At 39.5% G+C, this 26,820-nt stretch overlaps 1 protein-coding gene across 4 annotated transcripts in view; it reads right to left on the bottom strand.

Moving 5' to 3' along the window:
• Positions 1–26,820, bottom strand: part of LOC108162915 (dual 3',5'-cyclic-AMP and -GMP phosphodiesterase 11) — a 59,944-nt gene that overhangs the window by 14,291 nt on the left and 18,833 nt on the right. The window contains exon 1 of one of the 4 annotated variants that reach the window (XM_017297893.2): positions 4,251–4,636. The exons of 2 other annotated variants lie outside the window; for them this stretch is intronic. In XM_017297893.2, coding sequence (XP_017153382.1) covers positions 4,251–4,416 — 166 coding nt within the window. In that variant the 5' untranslated portion in view covers positions 4,417–4,636. Of the gene's footprint in view, positions 1–4,250; positions 4,637–26,820 lie in introns of those variants that run through there. One more of the 4 variants, XM_017297895.2, reaches the window with a different exon arrangement.

Raw genomic sequence — 26,820 nt, 5'->3', positions numbered from 1 at the left:
GACTCCTTGCAACATAAGTATCTTATCTGTACGAGTGTATATGTGTGTCTTTCTGCCGTTCAGCGCCTGATTAAGTGCTAAAAATAGATACAAAGATACATCAACCGACAAGCCAGCAGCAGCCCAGTAGCTGATGAACTGATGTCTGGAGAGTGGATGCCCCAGGAAGCCCCCAAAAACAGTCTGACGGAAAGTCAAACACCATCCTTTGCTGAGGAAAACCTTTGTTGTTGCTTCTCTTAATTTTCTACATTTACCCCCTCCCTCTCCCCGCCTTCTAGAGCCTTGCTGTCTGGTTTATTTATTCCTTGGGAAAATATGATTTATGTTCTACTTTTCGACTCCCACCAAAAGGAAACAAACAAACGACTTGTGCTCTTGTCACTTGACAATTTGACTCTGACTCTGGCTTTCCCTTGGCTTTCCCTTTGGCTTTTCCTTGCAGCCCAAGCTTAACCAAAGCCAAGGTCTTTTATTCAAGTATTTTTCGATATTTATCTTTACTTTAGTTTCAGTTAAGAGTACATTTTTTATGGGCTTCCTGTGGTATTTATTTAAATCGATTATTTATCTTTTCGTTTTGTTGTGCAATTTTTGCATGCATTCCTTCAAACGAAGGAACAAAAAAAAAAACAAGTTTCTTTTTTTAGTTATATTTTCTTTTAAATTCATAACTGTTATTATTCTAGAAATTTATGATTTAGTTCTTTCTTCCACGGCTTTAGCGGAGTTCCCTCTGCCACTCCAGTGGTTTTCTTCCCATCTTGAAAATCTTGAAAATCATCTTCCTTTGTGGCCGTTTCTAAGGGGGTTTTCTCCTGAACGTCGTGTTGTTCGTTGCCTCGGAGGAAGAACAGTTTTTGTTTTTAATCCCAGATGCTGCAGCTTTTGCTGCAACCATTGTTGCAGTTGGTGCTGCCACAGATCCAACAAGTGACTGGATACGATACTCCAACGACAGCTCTCGGTAAAGAAAAAGGATTACAGCAGGTCCATATTGTGACAGTGAACAGAGATTATTACTTTAATGCACTTTTGTACCTTTTTCTCGGAAAACGACTTCCTTTATTTGATGGATGCGCCATTTCGAATGATCGTTTGCTTATATATATTCCCAAAAGGGAGTTAAGGTTATCCTTCCACAATATCCAGAGGAACACATTGGTTCAAGCTGCCCCAAGAAGATCGCGGGCCCTCCCCAAATAGAAGCAAATAATTTTTAATTAAATAAACGTAACATCTTTCATGATTTTCCACTAAAGAAGTCATGCCTGCGTCATCTGTCCCTAGAATTGCTATCTTTTATTTCCCAGAAATTTGCACAAGAAATAAAATTCGATTGAAATGTCAGAGTATTTTCTCTGTCATAATTTTCCAGGGGTTCCGTCACAGCCTTCGGGCTGGATTTCCTTGCAATTCCATATGCGATTCTCTTTGGCATTAATTTCAGCTTTTCCTTCCACAATTTGTGTGTGTCTCTCCAGGAATTTTCATCTCGCAGATAAGCATCTCAGCATCTCACAGATAATTGGCGGGTAAAAGGAGAAGATACTTCTGCTGTGTCTTGTATCTTTTGCTTTTAAGCTTTGCCACTAAGTCGGAAAGTTGGCTACTTAATGTTGCAAGTCGGGTGAGGGGTGGTTATACATTAATATCCTTTATGGGGGGCCAAGGGAGATGCTGCTGCATGCCACACATGTTATGGTGCAGCAGCAGCAACCGAAGCTGCCTCAAGAGCGAGGGAAAGAGAGAATTTAATCTTTTAAGCTGCATTTGCCTTGCCACACACTGAACATGCAACATGCTTAAGCTGCTGCAAAACATTTGGCAGACCCTCCTCCCTCCCACACCCCCCAATGTATCTGTATCTGGAGAGTTCCTTTGGCTATTTCCTGCTCTCGAAGTCAAATGACAAGTCGACAGTGGCGGTCGTGTGTGTCGAGTGGGTGGTGCCACACACCACACTGCTGCAGCAGCAGCACCCACTGTCGCCGACACTTTGCTGCGGTTTGATGCGTCAGCTTTATGTAAGACATTCATATGGCCCCTACTTTTCTCCATCTTCCCTTTGACTCCTGCTCCCTCCCCTTGGACTCATGGGAGATTGTTATACCCTCTGGCACTGCCTCTGCCCCACCCTCCCTGATTATGCACGACTTTCGCTCTCTCTCTGTCTCTCTCTCTCTCTCTTTGGGAAAATAGCATTATTTTTATACAACATTTGCAATGAAGTTTTTCTTTTAGCAGGAAATACCAAAGAAAAGAAAAGAAATGGAGGACGGGGGACTCTTATGCGTAGAATGGAATACACTCTTTAAGGAGGAATATTATATGATTTCAGTTTCAGATTTCATTTGGCAGACATCTTCCTCCGGCAGATTTCATAGATTTTTCCTTAGAACTCTAAAGTTTTCTTTATAGAAAACTTAATTTGAAATCTCTGGTCAGACGAGATGTTCCTCTTGGGAAGGAGGGCAGTCTCTCGGGTGATACATCTCTTAAAAGACGGCATTATATGTATCATTTGAATACCCGATACTCATGGGAGTACAGTTATGTTTTGCCTAAATATATCTATTTATGTAGATACTTGGCTATCTTAATGTCGAGGCACGTATGCCTCCGTGTGCCTTCCTACTAAAATCCAAATTATCCCAACATTATTATGAAAATTTGTAGCTTTCGTCTATATTCATCTCGAAACAAAAGTCGAGTAAACCGACCTCTATATTTTGGAAACTTATCTACTAAGATCCCAGGGGAACAAAATGATGCAGATGCAGTGCAGCACTCTCCAGTTTACTCTAACTTTTTTCTTTGGAAACCTTAAAGTCTTTAAGCTCTTTGTAAAAGTTTTTGCTCCGTGTAACTACTGGAAAAGCAGACACAAGGCATCCATCCGTTCCACCTATGCACCTCCAAGTGTAAGTGAAGTTTTCCTCAAAGTTATGGCACTCCTTATCCAGGGTATTACCTCCACATACATATGCATACATAAATACATGTGCTAGTAGTCGCTTGAACATGTGTATGTGGCTGTAGTGCTTGTAGTGTGCATTGTTGTTTCTCTTGAGTGAAACGAAACGAAACCAAATGCAAATTGAATGTTGGCAAACGGCAAAATGGCAAAATGTGCAAAAGAGAGCAATTTTTTCCCTCAGTTTCCTCTGAGAGGCTTGGATCGATGCCAAGGGCAGGGGCAGTGGCAAAAAGGAGAGACTGGAGTCTGGAGCATGGAGCTTCTGTATATGAAATAAGCTAGATATCCACACATCCTTCTCCTTCTTCCGTTTCCTTTTCTTTCCTTTCCTTTATGGATTGGCTTTTGCTCTTTTGCGCTGAAGTCGACTCTGAAGTGTGCAAAAAACTTTGGTGACAAAATATTTATGAAAATCTCCCAAGACATGGGCCAAGGTTTTTCCATAGCAACATCTCTCCAGCTCTCTGCAATTTCTCACCTGTTGTGTTGGCTTTTACAAAAGAGTCTTCTTATGTTATTTTCTTGAAGTTTACGAATAGAGTGACTTTTTACGAGTATATGTACGAGTATGTGGAAAACTATTCACATATTCTCATTCCCTGAACGGTGGCAGAAACTCAACATTTTTCCCTCAAGAGATTTGTACTTTTTTAAGCGTAAAAAGTGCCTGTAAAAGGCCAAGAATAGCAGATGAAATACCTTTTACTCTTACATTTCTTTTAGCTTCGTTCCTTTTTCTATCTGAAGGGAAATGAAGAATGACTCCGCTTGAAACCCCCTTATTTTAGAGACTACTCTTCATTTGATATCTGTAATCTTTGTACCTGTATCTTTTATACTTTTTAATCGAGAAAAACCTCTGAAAAGATATTTAATTCTTGCCTTGCAAGTCCAAGGTCATAGCCTAATTATTTCTTTCATTTATTTTTTTTTAAAGTTTTCATTTCAGAGGTTCTTTAATTGAATACCAATTTTTTTTTAATTTATTCATAGTTATTTTTTTTTTTAATTTAATTTATATACAAAAATGTATTCGAAAAATTCCCATTTCAGGTTTAGCTTTTTTTTAAATTTATTTCTTTTGGAAAAAATAATTAATCCATAAACCAAAATTTATTGAATAAATTAAGCTACCAGGATGTTTTTTTAATTTATTATTTTTTAGCGTGAAGTTCGCATTTATTTTTAAACTAAATTTATTCTAAATTGTTGTTGTTCGGTTTGTTTTAGACACACAGAACATTTAAGGCTTCCCCGGCTAAGACCTCACCTGTTGCTGCCGCCTCGGTCTGATGTTGCAATTGGGGACTGGGTAAAGGTGTTGGTTGCTGTTGCTGTTGCTGTTGTTGTTGCTGCTGCTGCTGCTTGTTGCTGTTCTTATTCTTATTTTTGTAGCGACAACCACGAAATCGACACATACTTGCCGCTTGGCCCATGGGGCCCGCCAGCAATGCGAATGTTAGACCCTCCGTTTTAATGAATTGAATTTTATCAAACTTGAGCAATTCGGCAGCAAAACGTAAATTATATTTCTTTGTTGTTTCTGTTGTTGCTGTTGTTGTTGTTGGGGATGTTGTTGTGGTATCAATTTTGGTGATTTTCTTGCCACCGCAGAGTGGCAGCCACAACCGCAGAATGTTACCGAATGTTGCAAATTCTCGAGTTTTCGATTAATTTGTAAACTTTGGTTTTTTTGATCACTTGTGTTTTTCTTTTTCGTTATATTCGTATCAATATTATTATTAACTTTACGGGTGCTGCTGCTGGAGGTGCTACTGCTGCTATTGTTGTTGTTTTTTGTTGGTTTTTCACTTTGTTGAACTTTCATAATAACTGTGTTTCTTGTTTTTGTTTTTATTGTGTTTATTTACTTGACAAATTATTCAGTTATTCAATGGAGAGACAAAGGGGAAGACCTGTTGAAGTTTGCGTTTCGTTGAATAAATTTATATTTTCAAAAAGAGAGAGAGAGAGAGAGAGAGAGAGAGAGAGAGAGAGGGACAGAGGATACGGGAGTACCCTCTTCTTCTCTACTACGCGATGACCCTTGCCCCAAAACTTTGCAGACAGCTGATGGCCGCAGCAAAAGTTTTAGCCGCAAACTATTTCCAGAAGAGAGTTTCTTCCGAGAGTTTCTCCCTGAATAAATTTGTATTTATAGAAGATGCTAGCCAAATGTTTCAACAGCAGAGAGAAGCGCGACTCTGTGGCTCTTTAAAGCGAAGAAGTGTTGCTATTCCATTTCTTGATCTACAGAAATCATGGATTGGACTAGTGGATTTTCAAGGACACATACACTCAGAGAAAAATGTCACCCATATTCTACATTCAATTAAATATGCGCTTTTTGAATACAAAGCATAGCAGAAATTTAATAGAATTCACTTTGTGTTTAGCATAAATGTTTCAAAAAGAAAGTATTTTTAAATAGTATTTTTAGTTTCAGTAGCGTAATATGTGAATTTAAATAAAAATAAATATATTTAAATTTAAATATGAATTTTATTCAAATTAAATATATTATTTTCAAATTATTTCATATTATTCTATATTTAAAAACACTTTTCTTGTACAATTTCCACTACCCTCGTAGCAAAAATCTAATGGTATACATTTTTCAATTCAATATTTATAGTTTATTTAACATTTGAGTTTATCTTCTGCTTTGATAATTTTCCTTAGTGTTTTCTTAGGGTTCAGTTCAGGTTAAAGGTTAGCTGCCTGCTGCTGCTGCCATTTTCTCCATATGCTGAGAGGCAATTCAATTAACGCTTTTTGGGGTCGCCAACAGTCAATTGTTGGCCGAGACACTCATTGAAAGAGACGGGGAGGGGGGGACAGAGGGGACAGCGACAGACAGGCCGCCAATTGATAAACAAACAAGACTCCAAAATGTCGCTGTAGAGGCAGAGGGGCAAAGGGGCAAATGGGCAGGAGCAAGCTGTCGTAACGGGGCAGTAAGAAGAGGCAGGGGCGGGGGGCAGGAGGAGGCTGTCGGCAGACACTCTGCCTGCATTGCGGTGTACGGAACGTGGAACGTGGAAAGAGTGCACAGAGTACCGGTAGGCCCATTCCCATACCATCCCTAGGAAAGCGTCAGTTAAGTAAAATCAACAATCGACTTCGACTCTGCCTCTGCCTCTCATCGCTGAAACGTCAATAATACTCAAAAAGCGACCAAAAGCAAACAGCAATGGACAGGACATAGAGGAGAGCAGAGGAGGGAGAGGTGAGAGGGGAGTGGATAGAAGGGGAGAGAGGAGAATATTGAATATGGTGAGGGGTAAGGCGAGATTCAGAGAAGCAATAGTGATTTCAAGAGAAAGAGATGCAAGGAAATATATCTTAAAAGGATTGCCTACAGCGCCTCAAAAATATGAAGATATTTGGCTAGGATGCATTCGTACATATTCGTATGTATATTTATCGTAATGGATAATTTCTTAAAAATTTTTGTAAATATTTTCCAGATTTATATAAAAGTCGTATCTCTGAAGAGTTTCCCTACGTAATGTCTGCCATTTGACAGCAGCTTCCTCTTGTCAGCTTAAACTCCAGCATTCATCCTTCAATCAACGCATTGCAACATTCATTAGCAGCAGCAGGAGAGGCAGAGGCAGTAGAGGCAGGATAGACAGTGGCAGAGGCAGCATCAGAGCCAGCAAAAATTCCCATCATCAACTTCCCCGTGCATCATTCTATCTATTCAAATAGTAGAAACTGAAATTCAGTGACACTTGCAGCGGCAGCGGCAGTGGAAGAGGCAGTGGCCCTGTCAGCGGCAGTTGCAAGTTGCGAGAGTTGTGCAATCCTTTGACAGCCCTTCAATCTGCTTCATTTCATTTTATTTCTCAGTAAAAGCCGAGGAAATGATTTCTATTGTCGTTGAGCGGAAATGAAATAATTTCTGCTGTCAAGTGTCACTCGTGGCCTCGCCCAGCGGTCAGGCAACATGCAACAAGCAACCAGCTGTCAGAGAAGAGGAGGCAAGTGGTGGGGGGGGGCCTGAGGGGGAGCCTGAGGGGTTGTTTTATGAATAACTATTCAGATTCAATCAAAAAAAAAGGTTTGATTTTCATAAAAGAAATCTTTCCTCCCTGCAAAAAATTACACATACGCAGTGTTGTCCAGCGTTTCGGTAGAGCCTCTGAAAAATCTATCTATGTATCTCCAGAGCCACTTTTCTCATTCAATGTCTTTTTTGTGGCTTGCCATATGCTCCATGCCGCACATGCCGCACATGCCGCACATGTTGCATATGCAATGTGTATTGCGGCCGGCCATTACCCATACGCACCGTGGGTGCCCCATGGTTTTTATTTCTTTTATTTCTGCTACTTTTTGCTCTTCGTTTACATCTCACCTCCTTTTTTATCCTCTGCTCCTCAGCTCCTTTTCTACATTTGTATCTTTTTTGTACACCTAGCAACTGGGGGCAGAAGGAGAGAGAGAGAGAGAGCAAAAAACTATTTTTATTCCCAACCACAAAATAGAGTAAAAAGAGAACCACGAGAGAGAGAGAGAGCACGCTTATATTATGTCAATAGCATAGGTAAAAGTACGTAGCAGGGGGCCAGGGGCAAGTGGCAGGGGGCAGGGGGCACTGAAACCTGAGTGTGGAGTGGAGTCCGTCTGGGGGATAAGCAAACGATGTTCATTAATGGCGCACGCCACAGACACAGACACCTTTCGGCGCACATAGATACAGATACAGATACAAACAGAACAGTTTGGACACCGTTTTGATAGTAGCAGGCAGGCGGCCAGGCAGAGGCCAACACAGATAACAGATAACAAAGCCATATACCATGTACACATTTATATCTATAGCTGTACCTCTATCTGTATCTGTATCTGTATCTATACGACTGCACACAGTTGTAGTATCTGTAGTATCTGCCACATACACATATATTCCGTGGCAATGCAAACAAGGGCTACAGCACAGGCGGCACTTGAGGCACTCGCCGCCGTCCAGTCAAGCGATGGCATGGCGTAAGCATAAGCCATGGCCAAAACGCAGGGGGGGGGGGGGGGGGGGGGGGGGGGGGGGGGGGGGGGGGGGGGGGGGGGGGGACTGCGCTGGGTTGTAATCATTAAACGTGGCCGCCGCGTCACGACACTAGCCAGGGTCGATTAGGGCCAAAGGACTGCCAAAAAGGACGAAATAGAAGAACCAAATGCTATTTGCATTCTAGAAATACAACAAAAAAACTACAAAACATTGTCTTCTTGGATCAATAACCTGTTGCTGTTGCAAGGCATAAAGAGGGAGAGAGAGAGAGAGAAAGATCGAGAGACACAGGAGGAGAGAGAGAGGCAGAAAGATGCTAAGAGACAGCAGAAAAGAAAAACATTGTCCCACATAATACCAAAAACAACAGATTAAGAGGCAACTACCATAAAATATGAGATACAATAGGTGTGTGTATCTTCAAGATACATTATCAAATAGATAGCGAAACTTTTCTTTCATTCAAATATATTTATTTCTCACTCCTAAGAGCATAAAATCTACGAGATAGGTTGTATCTTCCACTAGTATCTGGAATAGCAAAACTTTTCAACCATCAACAGAGAAATGTGTCTTTCCATAGAATTCTCTTATGCAAAGATACGTGCTACAAAAAGTTCTTAAGAGAATAAAACATATAGGAGATTTGTAGCTGTATCTTTTCATAGATAGATAGATCTCTCTCTACAAAAATCACTCACGAAAAAACGTTTGCCTGCCTTTTCTTGCTCTTTTTTTTTTAAACAAATTGAATTGAAATTAAATAAATAAATAAATACCGATTATCACATTTGCGGGGCGCGTGCATTCAGCTATATTTTATTATCAAAAACCTCGACAGAGGAGAGATGCGAAGAGAGGGACTCCCGGCAGTCGGGGGAATAAGTGCGAAGATAAAAGAGAGCGCGCGTCAGGAGTGATAGGGTTGCACACCCCCCACACGCACTTGATGATCCCCCACAAATTACACACACACACACACACAGACATGGTTTTGTTATGATAACTCTTATCAAACAAGAGGAGCAGCAGCTGCAACAGCTGCCGCCTTTAAGCCGACTTCCCGTAGCAGCAACATTTAATTATTGTTAGATAATATTACTCGTATTTAAACAATTTTTAAGTTTGGAAAAATTCATTAAAGATAAGTTTTATAGACTTTTAGATAGCGTCTGAAGGATGGGGGAGTATTAAAAGTCATTAAAAGTGTAAAAAACATAAACAAAAAAAAATAACCAGAAAAAAAGCAACAAAGAAATACTAGAACATAATGCCCTAAATGAAACGGATGTTAGTTTTGTTTGTTTACTATTTTCCAATATTTTTCTGGTATTAATCGAATATTTTTTAAAGAATGATTTCATTATTTTTCTAGTATTTTTAGGGTAAATCGTTTTCATAAAAAAGATTATTGCATTTCATATTTTCTAATATTTTTTGTCTGGTATTAATCCAGTATTTTTTCAGAATGATTTCAGTATTTTTCTAGTATTTTTAGGCGAAATCTTTTTCATAAGAAAGATTTACAAAAATAGTGAAATAATAAAATTAAGAGAAAATATTGAAAAACTTAAAAAATAAATATGCGAACAATGATTTTTGAAGGTAAATATTGACCATTTTGATAAGGCAAATGATTCATCTGTTTAGGTTCGATGGCTGCTATTCGTATATTTTATAGTCTTTAGATCTGAATGATATTTTTCTACTTAATTTTCCCTTCAATTGGGAAAATAAATGACATTTATTTTTACAGAGAATTCAGCACATATTGTAATCTACTACTAACAACTTGAACAGAAACGGAAAACCTTTAACATGCAAATTTAAGTACAATAATTTTGCAGATATTTTTACACGAAAGAGGGGGAAGAGGGAGCTCAAGAGCCGTTGGGCCATTAAAAGCAAGCGTGCTACTCATTCGATGGCCCAATGGCATTGGCCAGGCCCAGTGCTGCTTTCGACAGTTAACTATCAAACGGAATTATATGTATAGTATCTCACAGATACAGATACATGCTCATACAAGTAGATACTCGCATGTGCGTGTGTGTCTGTTCCTGTGTGCATTATGGCTCTGTTTTATTGTTGGCATTCAATATTTTAATATAGACAACCATTACACACAAATATATCTACACGATATCTATAGAATATACAGAGATATAGATGTAACTACGCGTTTTCATGCACCCAACGAAGTGGAGGGGGGTTTCAAGGTCAGCCGGAGAGAGAGGATGGCGGAGGGAGCAAAAAAAGTTATCCAAATGGCAGCGCAGACCATAAACGACTCTCATTTGTCGGGCGGCGAAAGGCGACATATTCCGAGGGAGAAAATCAGATATTCTACAACTACCACTATTATTACTTTTATGGCGGGTATTATATTAAATTAAATATTAGGAAAAAGACGGACAATGCGGCGGCTGCTTGATATTTCCACAGAGCGCTGCATGCGAGAGTTTATAAAAGCATACGCGTCTTTAAATGCCTCAAAAGACAAACCAATGCGTTTTTAATTTGAATTTGCGCTTTGAATTTCAAAAGAACGCGTTTTAAAATGTTTCAACTATCAAGCGTGTGCGTTTCAAATCGCTTTTGATTCTTGATTCTTTTCAGAAAAGTCGCTGGAAAACTCAGAAAAATTCTGTAACATTCCGTTCTTGGAAAAGCCAACCAATAAAACACACTCCCGCTCTACGTGAATGTTCATCTGCAAAAGTTTTCCCCGCAACGAAACTCCGGAAAACTCCTGAAAGCTCCCAATTAAAACCGTATAATCTTCAAAGTTATGGCGTTTTTCTCTCTAATGAGAAACATAATTTCAGTAAATTGAATTCAGGGTTAACCTCTGCTTTCCCCCTTCCCGTTCCCCTTTCCTGCCAAGGATAAGGCCCCGTCTAATTGCATGTTGTGCAGGCAGAAATTGCTCAAAATTATAGCCGACTTTTACGACTTGTATGCAAGTGTTAAAACTGTTTATAACTTTTCAGCTGGCTGTCTGTGTTTTTTTAATGGCTTTTTGCGAAACATTAAATGACTCGGACCACGGGGCGTATGAGCAACTTTCTATTCCACCATAGATCCCCCATAGAATTCTGCTGCCGTTGCCGTTGGCTGCCATCATATCGCATTTCCAATTTAAAAGCGCATCCGCAGACATCCGCACAAAAAAAAAGAAGAAGAAAAGGGAAAAAGTGAGGAAAATGATGATGCTGAGGCAGCAGATACAAAATGCTGTCAGCCACTTGAGTGAGACTTTCTTTCAATTTACTTGCCACAAGGGAAACCATCACCACCCACCACTCCTCAAGGGCCTTCGTTTACACTCTTCTTACACTTCCCTGCTGTTGGCTGTTGGCTGCTGGCTGTTGGGTCTCTTGGAAGATGAAGAAATATTGAAATTGTATGCGCAAAAGGCGTCGCCAGTTCTCAGTTCTTATCATAAATCCCCTCTTTGTCGCGTAACTTATTAGATCTTTCTTTCTTTCTTCTTTTTCTTCTGAACGAAGGAAAAAGGGGAACTTTGTGATAGAAAGGGCCCTTGTGGCATGGTGTAACTCATTTTTAAGAAATGATGATGTTTCCAGCTGCAAAAGAGGGCGAACATCAAGCCATGAACCCTCTTTGGCAGCCTTTTCTATGAACTTCGGGTCGAACCATAAGCCGCATTACAGTTCCACGTTTCTTTGAAATATTGTATCATTTAATGAAAATCCTATTACCTGAGGATTATTTTCATTAAATGATGTTGTGGCATGAAAAACTCTTTGGAATAAGCCCTTTACGAGTGCAAAAATTGTGCACTTGTTGGTTGCATTTTTTTCTGGGAATGGAATGCGTTTCATTTGCTTAAAATCCGATAAAACAGCAACACATTCATAAAAATTAATGCGATTTGGAACGTTTTTTCCTGACATTATAAGCGTTTTAAGACCCATTTTTCTTGAATTTTTTAACATTAAAGTGTTTTAAAACGCACTCGTTTCCATTTAGAGGCGTTTTATAACGCACTCGTTTGAATTTGATGCGTTTTGGGACGCACTTCTGAGCATTTAGAAGCGGTTTAAAACGCCTTCTCTGGAAAAACCACTCGCTTGAAATTTGAGGCGTTTTAAAACGCAGGAGCAAAAAAACAATACAAAAAACGTTACTTCTTAGAGTGTATTTCACTCTTCTGCGTAAAAATACCACACCCTTTCTTTCGTTTTTAATAAAAAATGATTATTAAGCGCTGTCTGACGTTTCTTGTAACCGAAGTGAACATTCGCTTCAAAGGAACTTTTTCCAAGAAATTTCTTTTCATTTCATAGCCTCCTCGGGGTAGCGTTTTTTCCTTCTCTTGCACTTTTTCTGCGGTTTCGACCTCTCTGCCGCTTGTCTTTCCTACTGGATGGTTCCTTTATCAATCAACATGCGAAATAAAGTACGTGCGACGCTGTCCAAATATTAGCAAAGGTCTCTAATTTAATAGCTGCATTCGCTGGCGTAGGGCTTCCTAAAATATACACAAATTATAAGCAAACATTCGTGGGGCCCTCCACAGCCATTTATCCAGCCCATCTGCCAGCCACTCCGCACTCTCACATGTTCGTTTGCTTGTTTGAGTTATCATTATGACATGCTCCGAAATTACCAATGACAAACGTGATCCGACTGCACAAATAACAATTCCGTGCTCTCTCTCTCTCTCTCTCTCTCTGAGGCACCGCCACCACATCTCATCCCTAAATCTTGTTTCTACGAGGCCTCATCCTCATCCCCATCCCCATCCCTATCATCCTCCCCCTTGAAGGTCAACATGCAGGAGGCTGCTACTCCTTCTCCTTCCGGCCCTCCTCTTTCTGCCAATGTTATTGCGCTGATTGCGCTTGTCGCCGAAATGTTCGGTTTGTTTTCCCTTCCCTTCCCCTCCCCACCCCACCACACTAAAAGCTGTCCCCAAAGCCTGTCCCAGGAGCCAGAGCCATGGTCCAGTGGCAAGACTCAAGCCAGAGGGGGCCCAAAATTAGTTTGTTTGTTTGTTTGTCTATCGAAAGAGGAGGCTTGGGGATGGCAGGGCCCCGCCTTCAGCCAGAAAGTCGAGAGCTTTGCCAAGAATTTAAATGCTCCATTTAAGATTTTGATTAAACTATTTTCATCTGCCAGCAGCACACAGCAAAAAAACAAAAGAGCAGCAGGAAAAGAGCATCATGCACAGAGGAGAGGAGATCACGCATACGCCACGGGGATTTCGGCTGCCATGGGTGCAAAAAAAGGGATTCTTTTCGTGGTTTTTCCTACCTTTTGGTCTGGATTTTGGTAAATGAATTTTTTTGTGTTTTGTATAACTTTCACGGCTCTGGTGAAACATTTTGTTAGAGATTTTAGAGACAAAAATATGTCATATTTTATTTGCCAAAAAAATTCCAAAAACTATATTTTGCAGAGACAAAACTGATGTTGGAGCTCAAATATGATTTATGTCGAAAGCTTTTTATATTTAAGAGTATTCTCTGTAAGGCAAGAACTTTAGCAGTTGCAGAAGATGTTTTATGAGATTTTTCCATGCACATTTCATCAAACTAATTCTGTTGAAATGGGCATGGGCCAGGCAGTACTCGAAATGAATTTCCGTTGAAATTGGAGTCGCAGATACAGTCGCAAGAGCCTGGAGTGCCTGGTGTGCCTGAAGCAGCAGCAATCATTGCCCCAGGAGCCGAAGTGATGTCCAATAAAAGATGGGAAGCAATGCAAAATCATTGAGAAGGCTCATAGCTACCAGATTGTATCTGAATCTGATTGCATTCGATCCATCATTACACCCAAAAATTAACAAAATTCGTTTTGGCTCTTTGAACACCTGGCTTTCGAACAGCTGAAGCTGTGTTAATGCCAGAGCAACCAGTTTTTGAGGGCATACTATAGTTTTGTTCCTCCAAAAATGCATTTAATACTAGAAAAAATAACGCCTGCAACTTTCTAGTGTTTTGAAAGCATTTGCGCTTCAACAAAACTTAACCCATAAATCATCCAAGTCATCTATTGCCTTCAAAAGTCTTTATCTATACGGAAAGAACCCCCCACAGTGGTGGGGTGGCGACACTTGCAATCAGTTCCATCAGACAGTCGCTTCCTTATGGCACGTATCGCCCCAAAAAACACTTGAAAATATTCTGTGTGGTATCTGTTTATTATTCCCTGTTTCCAGGCACGCACGCAATGAGCAAATATTTAAACAATTCAAACATTCGAATCAATCATTAAATTGCCTGACAATAAAACAGTAAATCTATTAAAATAAAAAAATTATTAAAAGCAAAATTATGAATGAAGCGAACGACAAATAGAAAACCCAAGAACAAAAAAGATAAGTCCCCAAAAAAACACAAAAAAAAAAGGACCCCAAAATAACTGATGGCTGTTTCCTGTGTTTTGTTTTTGCGAGAAAGTTGAAGGGGGTGGGGAAGGGAAAGGGAAACAATTAATTAGTCAAGTAAACACACTTTTCTTTTCTTGTCTTGTCTTGCGTTGTTTTTTGGCTATTTTTAGTGTGGAAATTTACCAATTTGTGGCAGCAGGAAACAAAGGAAACAAAGTTCAATGCTCAATGGTTTTTCGGCTAAAATTAGTTGACCGCGAAGGGAAAACTGAGAAGGGTCAGGGGAAAGGGAATTTCAGTGTCTGTTGCATTTCCATGACGTCAAAGCGGACGACGACGAAGCTCTAATTAAGACAAAATTCTGTCAACAGTCAAGGCTAAAGAGGGGGCGGCGAGGGAGGCTGCTGCTCTGCTCTTTGCCAGGCTTCAAACGTTGCCTACTTTTCCGAGGAAAAACGCAAGAAAAGCGAGGCACACACGCACTTGAGCGGTTGCACCTGACGAAGCAGAACCCTCGAGATGTGTCCTGCAGCTTGGCTAAACATTTGAGAGGAACAGGCCAAGAGCTGTCCGTATGAGCCAAGTTTTTACTAGCAATTAAACGAAAATGTGGGAAAAACTTATGAGGAGGAAAAAAAGGCAGCGGGGGGTAGAGAAGGAGCAGGGGAAGGCAAGAATGGGAGCAACATTTAGAAGAAGAAAAATATTGGCTTAGGCAAGAGCAACAATTGCGGAAGGAAAATCTACAGAAAAGGCTATAGCTACAGCAGTTTGTAGAAGCAACAAACGCCACAAAAGAAGCAGCAACAAACAGCAGTAACATTTGCAACAATTGTTGCAGTAATAGTCAGCATAGATACCAGCAACAAAAGTACACATTAACTGCAGCAAAATTACTAACAAAAGTGGCAACATTAGCCACATTTTTGTGAGCAACATTTGTGGAGCCCGTCGCAACAAATGAATGAAGGAAAAGCAACAAATGAATGAAAATATAAGCAGAAATAAGCGAAGATGGGAGGTTATATTATCAAAAGAAAGTTATAGATGGATCCTGCAGAAAGAGTTAAAAATACAGCGGAAAGAGCCCAAGCACGACAATTGCCAAAAGCAGCAATAATTATGAGTTTTAATTTAATAATTTCAGTTAAAGCAGATGCAAAAGATATATACTACAATATGTCGGATATGTCGGAGACTGAGAAATAAAGTTACTATTTTGTTATGAAATAAGCAAACGATATTCCATAAATGTTGTTTGGATCGAAAGCTGCTTCAATATGTATTGCTTAGACTCAATGTTGCTGAGAGCATAGCGGGAGCGGGAGTGCGTCTCAGATGAGCATGGCGCCGGTGTTGTTGTTATGGAAAATATGCCGAAATGAGGATTAATAAAGAAAGGGAGTGAGAAGGAGAAGATCACTTGAGAAGGAGAGAGGAATTCAGTTTGTAAAATAAAACCCTTTAAAGGGAATACTCTTGATATCAGCAGTGGGAACAGCAGCAGCAACATTTAACCCCTCAGCAGCAACACTTAACGTTAAGAAAAATTCTTAATTCTAAAGCAAAAGCTTTCTGCATTAATCGCGTACTAAATACTAAATACCAAATCACCATCGTACCATCGCACTCGGACGGACTTCCATTAGATTTTCCAGCACGAATCCAAGCATAAAAAATACAAATAAAAATCAACAAAACAGTCAATGAACCTCTTCTCTTCTCACGCGTCAATGAGACAAAAACAGCGACGGCAGAGGCGGCGGCAGTGACCAAAGAACGGCGGGGGGTTAGAAAAGGGGTGAAAAAAACACCCAACGGATGGAAAGAGGGGTACAAAACCAACACTAAAGAAAGACAAGTAGAGAGAGAGAAAAAAACTAAACGTAAAATTAAGGCAAAAAAAAGCAGGGTAAAGAGGTAAAGAGGGAGGGAGGAAAAGGCAAAAGTCAAAGACTATCAGGGAGTTGTCATTGCCTGCTGTTCGTTGTTGTTGTCGTTTTTTTTTCTGCTGCTGGTGTCTCAGTTTTTTTCTGCTGCTGCTGCTGCTCCTGCTGTCTCTGTTGTTGCTGTTGCTTATCGTGTCATTTCTTTCGTACTTTTTTGTTTTTGTATTCCAAATACTCATTCATTCATTCATTCACTCCTTTATTCGCTCACTCACTCTCTCACCCGTTCAATGCATTCCATTCATTGAGCAAACGCCGTGCTGCCAGCAGCAGGCGGCAGGCGGCAGGCGGCTCTAAGACAATAACAAGAAAAATAATACATGGACGAGTATGTATGTATGTATGTGTGGCCCCCATTACTGAATGCTGTTGTTGTTGCACTTATAATTGCCAGGAAAAAACAACAACAACAACAACAACAGAGACAACAATTGTGACGCCACCTAAAGCAATTTCTGTGAATGACTCTTGGACTTCGGTTGGGTCCCGGGTGCCGCCTTCATAGCCACCAAGCGAGTCGCCAGCGAGGAGCCAGCCATCAACTTTATACATTTTCAGTACGAGTATACCCTCTAGAGCAGCAGGGGTATTATCATTCTGATGGGATGAATGCAACATATCAATAAATACATATGGCTATGTATATGTTTGTGGAAGATTTCCTTTTTAATGCTGAAAGTTATTCCTGATTACCGTGTAGTACATATGCACTTGTATCTAGGCCTAAACAGGTGGTACGTACATACATATATCGGAAAAGTATCTGTTCATCTTTTCTATGCCATAGTTTTATTGTTCGTCTTTGGTATTCATAGTTTAATAATAATCTCATTTGCTTTTCCTTTATTTTCTTCGAGTAATTTCCAAAGCAAAAATCGGTTCTTCATCAGTTTTCAGTTTAAACAAAAATAGATCGAAAATATCTTTAATATAAAGGAATTTCCGACTACTTTTTTATACATTTTTCTTTGTCATAAAATGAAATCAAAGAAAGGAATGATCAAAGATAGGTTCTCCTTATATTCCCTATATTTTTTAAGGGAAAAACATCGCTATAATGCTCTTCTTTTAGGAATACTTTAATTGATCACCATATTTTCTAGAACATTCAAAAATCCATCTTTAGTTTTTCTTTGCTACCCCTTGTTTTTGCTAATTTTCATTCTCATCCTCTTCCACTTCCATTGCATTTGCCTTCGGAGGAAGGCGTGTGCGTGTGTTTTGTGTGTTGGCGAGTGTTTTCTGTGTTGGCGAGTGTATGCTTTGGGACGCTCCATGAGACTGTAGCTGGGGCACTGGGTGCAGTTCAATTAACCGCCTGATTGCACCACACACGCACACACCCACACCCACTCCCACACTCACACACACTCCCCTCCTCCCCCTTATCCCCACTAAAGCAACTTTCCTTCAACCCCTCTCTCTTTCTCCCTCTCTGTTGCTGCTGGGAATTTTTTTTTAATTAATCTGTCAAATTAATTACTAATGTTTTGTTGTTGCTTCTGGCTGCTGGCTGCAACTCGCGTAATAAATTATGAGTTTTGAACATTTAATAAGGTGCGTTTCATGCACATAAACGCACTCGCTTTAAACCAAATTAAGCCGTAAAATGCAGTCACAATTAACAAGGAAATCAATCATTTAAATGGTGACACAATCATGACTCAAAATGTTGCCTGTCCAATTATTCCCGCCTACGAAAAGAGTTCCTATTTGTGTTTCTGACATTTCAATTATTTTTTGTATAATTTAAATGTAACTCTTTTTTTTTAAAGAAAATTCCACAAGTAAAAATATAAATAAAATCAATAAATAATTCCACTTAAATTTATAATATCTTTCCAGTAGCCCAGCCCCTTCAGCACCTCCTCCTGGCCTTCAGGCACTTGAAAACTATTTCCAAATGCAATTCAATGGAAAAATCCAAGTAGATTTCTGTGGCAATTTTCGCCAAGCTATTTTCTTTTGATTTTCCTTGACCGCTGCCACAAGCACACACACACACACACACACACCTTGTGGTGTCCTGCTGTGGATGCTGGACGTTGGACGTTGGATGCCTGGCCATCAGTGCGTGCAATCAAGCCAAGCAAAACCAACCAAAGAAAAAACCCATCACGCAAAAAGTACGAGTGCGAGTACGAGTGCTCCCATATTTAAAGGTTAAAGCCATTAAAGCCAATCGACAGACCTGTCAATATTGCAAAAGTGAGAAATCTGCACAAAATCAAGGAAAAACAGAATTCTGTACTAAAAATACAAAGAAGAAAGCCACAACTGATGTATTACTCATAAGAAATATATATATGTACGCGTAGAATTATTTTATTTTTTTAGCTGCTGACAAATTGTTTTTCCAAAGCCTTGAATGTTTTTCGTAATACACAAATCATATGTGTCGCGGCTGATGAATGAAGTCTACCACCTCCGTGAATCAGATTCTCTACAAGAATCCTCTCTCCCTGCGTCTCCTCCCTCCGCACAGTTAGCCTTTTCTCTGGAATCCTCTTCTACAATCGACAATCTTTAGGCCGAAACCTCATCCAAACCTAAGTCATCAAAATCCGAGTCGTACGCTGACGTCAAATCAATCCAAAAGCGTAACACAAATCAGGGGCCAATAGAAATCATGCCACCGGCACCGACAATTAGCAATATGCGAAAAATCCCCCAATATATGTGTGAAAATCTAATCAAATTACACACACGATTCCGATGCCGATTCCGATGCCCATTCCACCCTCAATCCCATCCCTTTGCTAGCATCAAAATATGATTGAAAAAGCGCCACAAAGTTTAAATTATAAGTAATTAAGTTTTATAAATGGAAAATAAATTTGGTTTGGTGTCCGATTTTTGAACATTTGCCAGCTGGCGCGAGCGCAACGCAACGCAACGCCAAGGGGCCTCCAGGCCACACGCATTTCGAGGAGGAAAAGTGCCAAAAGGCCAAAAGTGTTTTTGTGAGTGGGAAAGGTAAGTTCTGGGCCAAAAAAAGATACAATTTGGCTTTGAAATCGGAGAGAAATGAGCTACGAAATTGGTTATTTATGGTTTACGATTTTCAAGATATTTCAGGGAATAACGAGATTAATTTTTATAATTTTTTAAGCCAGTTCTGAATCATGGAAACTTTTTCACAGGATTTATTATAATGTGTATTATGTATTATATGTATGTATTATAATTAAATTCTCATTTCTACAATACGCTCCTTATGCTAAGTATTGTATTTTCTGGATATTCATTGTATCTTTCCAGCAGAAAGCACGAGTTTAATCAAGGTTTTAATCATTTAAGCACGAAAAGTTTATTAAAACTTTCATTTATGAGGTTTTAATAATAAAAAAAATTAAGAAAATCTATGGAATTAAAAATTAGTTTTTAAATTGGAAATTATTAAAATAGGTGAATGCTCAAGGGTTGATAACAAAGAGATATAACACCCAGAAAAGGTATCTGCTGCTTCCTCCTCATAAAAGTTCGTTTATTCTAAAAGATACACCATTCAAAAAGTATCTTCTTTGGAAATTCTTTGGAAATATTTAAAAAGATACAACAGTTCAATAGAATCTTCTGCTTTGTTCCAAAAAGTATCTTTTGGCTAATTTGCTATACGCGTCTCTCTGGGATAGAGCTGGCGAGGGCTGGTATTCTATAAGATACGTCATTCCAAAAGTATCTTTCTCTTTACGAATAAACCTTAACCTATGACAATTTCGCCTCCCCTTGACACGTGTATCCCCACAAGCCCTTGCTCATTCCCCAAAAAATGTGCCATTTGGCGGGGTTTTCATCCAAAAAAAAAGAAGTAGTGCTAATCAAGTGTTAATTACTGGATGATCAGGCATTACGTGGCGTCTGTGACAATATTGATCGACTTTTCGATCTGGGATGTGGGATCTGGGAAACACGAGAAGAAAACAAACCGCTTACAAATATTATTATATTATTCCACAATTTCCATAAGCGGAAACTTTTTTACAAATGAATTTTGTGGCGATTGTCATCTCGCATCTAATTCGAGAAAATCAAACGAATAAATAAATATACGGAAAGCCAAACAAATATCTGATGACTATATATTGTATGATATTTTTTTTGTTGATTTTGCGTGGGAGACGGATGGAAAATTATGGCATATTTTGTGGGTACTATCTATCTATCGTTTGTCACTTGTAATTGTTTTGTTTGTTGGTTTTTAGAGCCGCCGCAATACTTTTTTTTAAAGCCATATTTGTATCTTTTTTTCCATATTTTGTATTAAGAATTTCTGCAGGCAGGCGGTCGTCGCTCGTCCGCTGTCTCGTGAAAATAAACACAGGAAAAAAGCAAACCGAATGTCTGTGTGTGTATTTTGTATATATTAATTTCCAGACTTTGCGGGGCATTCGCGGGGGGGCTTTGAGTTGATTATTTATCCGTCAGGCGGCAGCATAATTTGTAAGACGATCCCCAGCCCCTGGGCGGTCGCGTAGGTCTGTTGAAAACTGTATCCAATAATCTAAATATTGCACGACATTGCACATTAATAAGTACAAAAGAAACGAGGGGGAACGTTGTGAGTTGCTGCGGACACCGCAACTCTACAGTTATACCCGATACAAAGTCAGTATGGCTCTCCTCCGGCAGACGCCGCTAATATTAAACGTCACGACAAGGAGTGCGTGCGAGAGAGACAGAAAATCAGTCTGAGCGTGACGTCGGGGGCTGCGTAGCCAGTGCAAATTGATTTGTTCCTTTTGGCTATAAAAATGATCTGATCTGATCCAGATTCAGCAATCTGATAGACATGGTCATTATCTATGATTCTGCGTTTAGTTTTCTGCGTTTTAGTTTTCTCGAATGTGCAATATTGTGGATGCAACAGATTTTCGTCCTTTGTGGGGGCGGAAAAGAGTGGGGCGAAATTCTGAGATACACGTTTTATAGTAAGATCTAACAGAAGTGCGGATACCAAATTTCGTTACTCTAGCTTTAATAGTCTCTGAGATTTGTGGATGCCCCAGATTTTCGTCCTTTGCGGGGGCGGAAGGGGGTGTGGCGAAATTTGGACACGAAACGGTCAAGGTCCGATATCACAGGAGTGTGGATACCAAATTTGGTTGCTCTGGCTCTTATAGGTTCTGAGATCCTTGAACTCATATTTTGCAATTGGCAAAACCGATCATGAAACCTGTGTGTTAGAGAGAGACAGAGCGAGAAAGAATGAAATTGTTTTCTTGATTCTGGCTATAATAATTATACGATCGGGTTGAGATTTTACACTTTAGAACATATAGTCATCCTCTACGATTCTGCGTTTTTGGTTTTATCGTATCTTTAAAAATGTGGATGCCACAGATTTTCGTCCTTTGTGGGGGCGGAAGTGGGCGGGGCGAAGTTTTGAAATATTTTTGTAGCAGTGACATATCACAGAAGTCCGGATCCAAAACATCGTTGCTCTAGATCTTATAGTCTTTGAGCACTAGGCGCTGAAGGGGACGGACAGACGGACGGACGGACGGACGGACGGACAGACGGACAGACAGACAGGGCTCAATCGACTCGGCTATTGATGCTGATCAAGAATATATATACTTTATGGGGTCGGAAACGATTCCTTCTGGACGTTACACACATCCACTTTTACCACAAATCTAATATACCCCAATACTCATTTTGAGTATCGGGTATAAAAAAAAAAGAAGAAAAACAGAAACAGAAACAAAAACAGTCAACAGTCAACAAGAACTTGGCTCTTGAGTTCAAATGAACATTTATGTACGAGGATTCGTGGAAATTTGGTAATTTGAAACGATTTTCGCTGTAACGGGAGCGATGGATGTCAAGACGATTTTCCTGGGAAAGAGCTGCAGGGGAAACTTTAGGGTGCCATCAATGATTTTCCAGGGAAAGCAGAAAGGAAATCACGTTTGAAGTCACAAAAAACAACGGCCAAAATGATGACATGGATGCCCGTAATGAGCCCCAGCCAGCAGGCTAATGAAATCATAAATAATTCGCAAGGGGAATGGGGGGATGCCCTGAAGGATGGAAGGAGAATTATTAACATTATAATAATCATTATCGTTATCATTGGCAATTTAAGAATCCCGAAAGTATTCCACTGCTAATTGAAACTGAATTTCAATTAAATATTTATAACAATTAATGCATTTCTTTAATGGAATTTAATGAACATTCATTTAGGATGGGAAATACACTCTTATATGTATCTTTGGGGAGTGAAAATTGTCGTAGGTTAAGGTCTTTAGATGAAAGCAATTCCAGTGAAAGATTCTGTTACGAGATTCCATTAAAATTTCCTTAATTTATGAAGACATTTAGATAATAATTCCAATAAAAAATCACATGTTCTCGGGAATACCACGATTACGAAAAGTGGCCTACCCTTTTCCCCTTTGAATAGGCAATTAGGTAATCGCATTTTAAACTAGTTTTCATTTGCCATTTGTCTTTGTTGCACGATTAGGCAATGGCAATTCCAGGTAATGTCTATGATTTTCTACAGGTTCCCCGCCCCCTACCACCCTCCTACTCCCTTCCCCACTGTTTCCTTTCTTCGCTTCTTCCCCTCTGCGGTCAAACAACAACAACAATTGCAAATTGCCCCTTTGGGTAATTAAAATGTGAAAAACAGTAGAAAAAAAATAGAAAAAAATAGAGATAAAATAGAAGAAAAACGTAGAGAAAAAAAGTATTTGGTGTAGAGCTCATTAATACCCTAGAAGATAGAAGATACATTACTCTATCTTCGATGATAAAGGAGAATACTGCTGAATTTTCAATATTTTGATTGGAATATCGTTATATTAAGTCTTTAGACTTTAAGATACAGAATAATACAGATATATCTATAGATTGGAGACCATTTTAATTCAAAACTTCCCCCGATCCGACTCTATAGCTCCATTCTGATCATTGGGGGTCAAATCTGATTGCCAGCCCATTATACCCTTCAATACCCAAGGGGTACACAGAAAAGTGCAACAGCAGCACAAACGTTTAAGCAGGCGCCAGGTTCGCTTTACAACCGACCCTCTGCACCCTCCCCCCTCCCTCTGTGGATGGGGAGGGCGGCTTGTGGCTTTTTTCAGAATCAATTTTAATTCTATATAATTCTATATACTTATTGAGTGCTTGGAAAATTTCCACGAGCACGAAAAGGCACGGAAAACAGAGAATGGAGAATGGACGCACGCGACGAAAACAAAAGAAGAAAAACAAAAGCACAATGTAAACAAAACAAAACAAAACAAAGCAAAAACAAAGATAGGAAAGGAGAGAGAGAGAGACGGGGGAGAGCATCTGCTCTGCTCTGCTCTGCTTTGATATAGAAATTAATGAAATCGTGTTTGATTTTTGTATCAACAAAATGAAGATTAATTGCAATTAAAACACACAAAAGATACATATTCCATTCCATTCCCTTCCATTCTATATATTATTCAGGCATATTAATTAAGAGCAGAGCTGCTTGTTCTATCAATTGGCTGCCAAAAACAGAGAGGGAGGGAGAGAGAGAGCGCATGCAGCGTATCAACTGATAAGCGCGGTGGCGGAGTGGAGAGGGAGGGGGAATGGGAGGCAAAGCCAAAGCCAAAGCTGCGCGCGCGTCTCAATTTTGCGGCGAATTCGGGCAAAAGTCGGGCAAAGAGAGCAGCGAGGCAGAAAAAAAGAGAGCGAGAGAGCGGCAGAGAATAGTAGCGGGAGAGTGACGACACTGGGGAGAGCAGAGAGATGCTGGCATTAGCACTGAAAGAAAAATTGACAGCAATAATGGAATCGCATATTCACGAAACTTCAGTGGAGCACTAAATGTGCTGAATCATGTCCAGGCAATGTATTTAGTTGTTTTTTAGATCGATCCAGCGACCCAGAAGGGTTGCCATAGGCAGTACCTTGACCCCTCTGTTTTCTCCTCGGTATTTTTTCTGCCTCGAGGATCCACACATGCAAATCTTTGTCTTTTATACTCTTCAAAGATCTTTTGCTTTCAATTATTTCTTCCAGTGCACATACAATATATGACGACAGTCTGTGCCCCTCCCCCGCCCCTCGGTGTCTGTGTGTGTGGGCAGCTGCCACATTTCCTTCAGATCGTATTTTCCACATACATATTGTTGCTATATGCAAAAAATACAATACATATACCCTCGGATGACTTTTAAATCGTTTATTTGGCACACATTTTGTTCTTTTGTTCCAATCTGCAGCCTCTACCTCTCGCTCTGCGATCTGTGACGCAAGTCTGCCCGACGGACGATCCCCCACGAACCGAACCGAACCGCACCACACCTCCTCCTCCTCCTCAGCCACCACCCACACTCTATAGAGTAGAGGAAATGCCACACAAATGACTCAATTTTCTATTGGATTTCCCAAGAAACACAGACTTTTCCAGCCAAATGAATGGCGAGGCAATTTTCCGGGCTAGAAAATGCTGTCAAAAATGCTACGATCTCATGTTTACACATGTATTTTCTCGGTGGTCGGTAGCCTTCAGACATCGAACTGTGAATGAGATATATATATATATGTATGAAATATATGTATCTTTTGGATACATTTGTAGGGTAATATTTTCAAGATTTTACGAGTTTCGCAGAATTGTGTTGTGGTGTAAGATACACAAAAAATTGTATCTTTTTTCTCATTAATTTCTTGAGGAAAATATGGCCTGGGAGCAAAGAAAATACTTTTGATTGTTGAAAGGGGATTTTCCATTCATTAAATTTATTGATATTTTTGGTTGCCAAGGGCATGATTCACTTTGGGAATGGCATCTAAAGGCTTAAGCCTCTAGCTTTCTCCCAGTGAGAATGGGACTTCGATGAGGAATGGGTTTACGTGTAGAGTATTTATGATATATTCGATGCCCATTCATGATGATTTTTGCACACAATCCAAGGTCGTACAACTTAAGATCTACAAAGTACAAGAAATGTCCAAAGATACTCCAAGAAATGCTTCATCATGCCTTGGATGCATACTGCCCAAAGGAAATTGAAATCTAGCAGAGAACAATGCATAAAACATATCCATAATTACATATGTGTGATTTATACTGATAAATGTGGCTAACAATTACCTTAATTTCCAGGGAATTCCCCTTGAAAATAAACGATTACGAATCTTCGAAATATAAAAATATGATTTATAAACATAAATTAATAATTATACCACCACTCTTCATACAAAAAGAACGAGAAAAAAACCAGTTGGCATTCAAACAAATCTCAATATCAATAGGTCATAGAAATCTCCTTGGGTTTCCCCTTAAAACCACTCAGAAAAGTTTAACAATTTGTGCAAAATACTAATGGCTATGGATGATTATATTCCAGGAATTCCGTGTCTTTAAAGTTTGCGGAGGAGATTAAACTCTAATAAGATTTGAAATTTATTAAACTTTCAGCCATTTTTAGAACAGTTATCGTCCTATGGTTATCCACAGATTCTGTATCCATTCTGTACAAATGGGTTCTCGCAACCCCCGTCCCTTTCCCACACCAAACCATGTCTCTATTGGGGGTGGGGTGGCAATATCCATGTATAAGTATCGCATATGCGATATAAAAGATCTTCCTGCTGGCCATATTTGGTCGGTTTGTATGCGGATTGGCCAAGGCAAAGCCATGGCAGGAGGAGGGGCCTGCGAAGGCAGTACAAGGAGGAGAAGGGCCTTCTTCAATGCGGGTTAACAATTCTTGGATGCTTTCCAACAAAATTCGAACAAAGGAGACCTATTTTTGCTTCCTCTTTAGCTTATTACAAATTTATTATTGGTTCAATTATGAGACATACCATCGATTATTGTATGTAATATAATATAATCGTAAAAATACGTTTGTTTCGCAAGAGATTTAAGAGAACGAAAGACCATTCAGAGCACACTATTGGCATCCTATTGGTTTTTTCGGGTATAAACTTTAATTTGATAAAATTTTGAAATATTCTCTGGATGGAATAGATGCAATGTAATGCCTTTCGCCGATGGTATATCTCCCGATAGCAGGTCGTATCGTTCTATCACTAGCGCCAAAGACTGTGTATTTTGTTTGTTATTGGATTCGAGGGACCGACTCAGAGTGGGAATTGTCTATTCTGTTTGATCTGATGATTACCTAATGTAATTTTGTATTTCTTATATTTCTTTATCACATTTCATCTCCAATATGTCATGGATAAATACATATTAACTTTTGTATATTCCATTCCATAAAATAAATGTTTATATTGTATTGTATTTAATCTGCATTATTCATTATGTTTATATTTGTTCGCTTTTTTTTATCATTTTTTTCAGTGTCTTTGAACCTTTTCTTTCTTTGCTTGTTCTCGTGCTTTTGACACCTTTTGTTTTTCTATCGTATCTTTTTTTCGTTCAATTTTTATTGATGAAATTTTTTCATATTTATTGGGGGGGTGGGGGACGGCCAAAACAGCTGTTAACAATATTATTATGGGCATCCGAGGCACGTGGCACGATTTTTAGTTATATCTTCTTTTA

This window comes from Drosophila miranda, chromosome 4 (assembly GCF_003369915.1).
Source record: "Drosophila miranda strain MSH22 chromosome 4, D.miranda_PacBio2.1, whole genome shotgun sequence".
In the NCBI taxonomy this organism is placed as follows: domain Eukaryota; kingdom Metazoa; phylum Arthropoda; class Insecta; order Diptera; family Drosophilidae; genus Drosophila; species Drosophila miranda.
The sequence above is the reverse complement of the archived record's forward strand: the minus strand, read 5'-3'. Positions and strand labels throughout refer to the sequence as shown.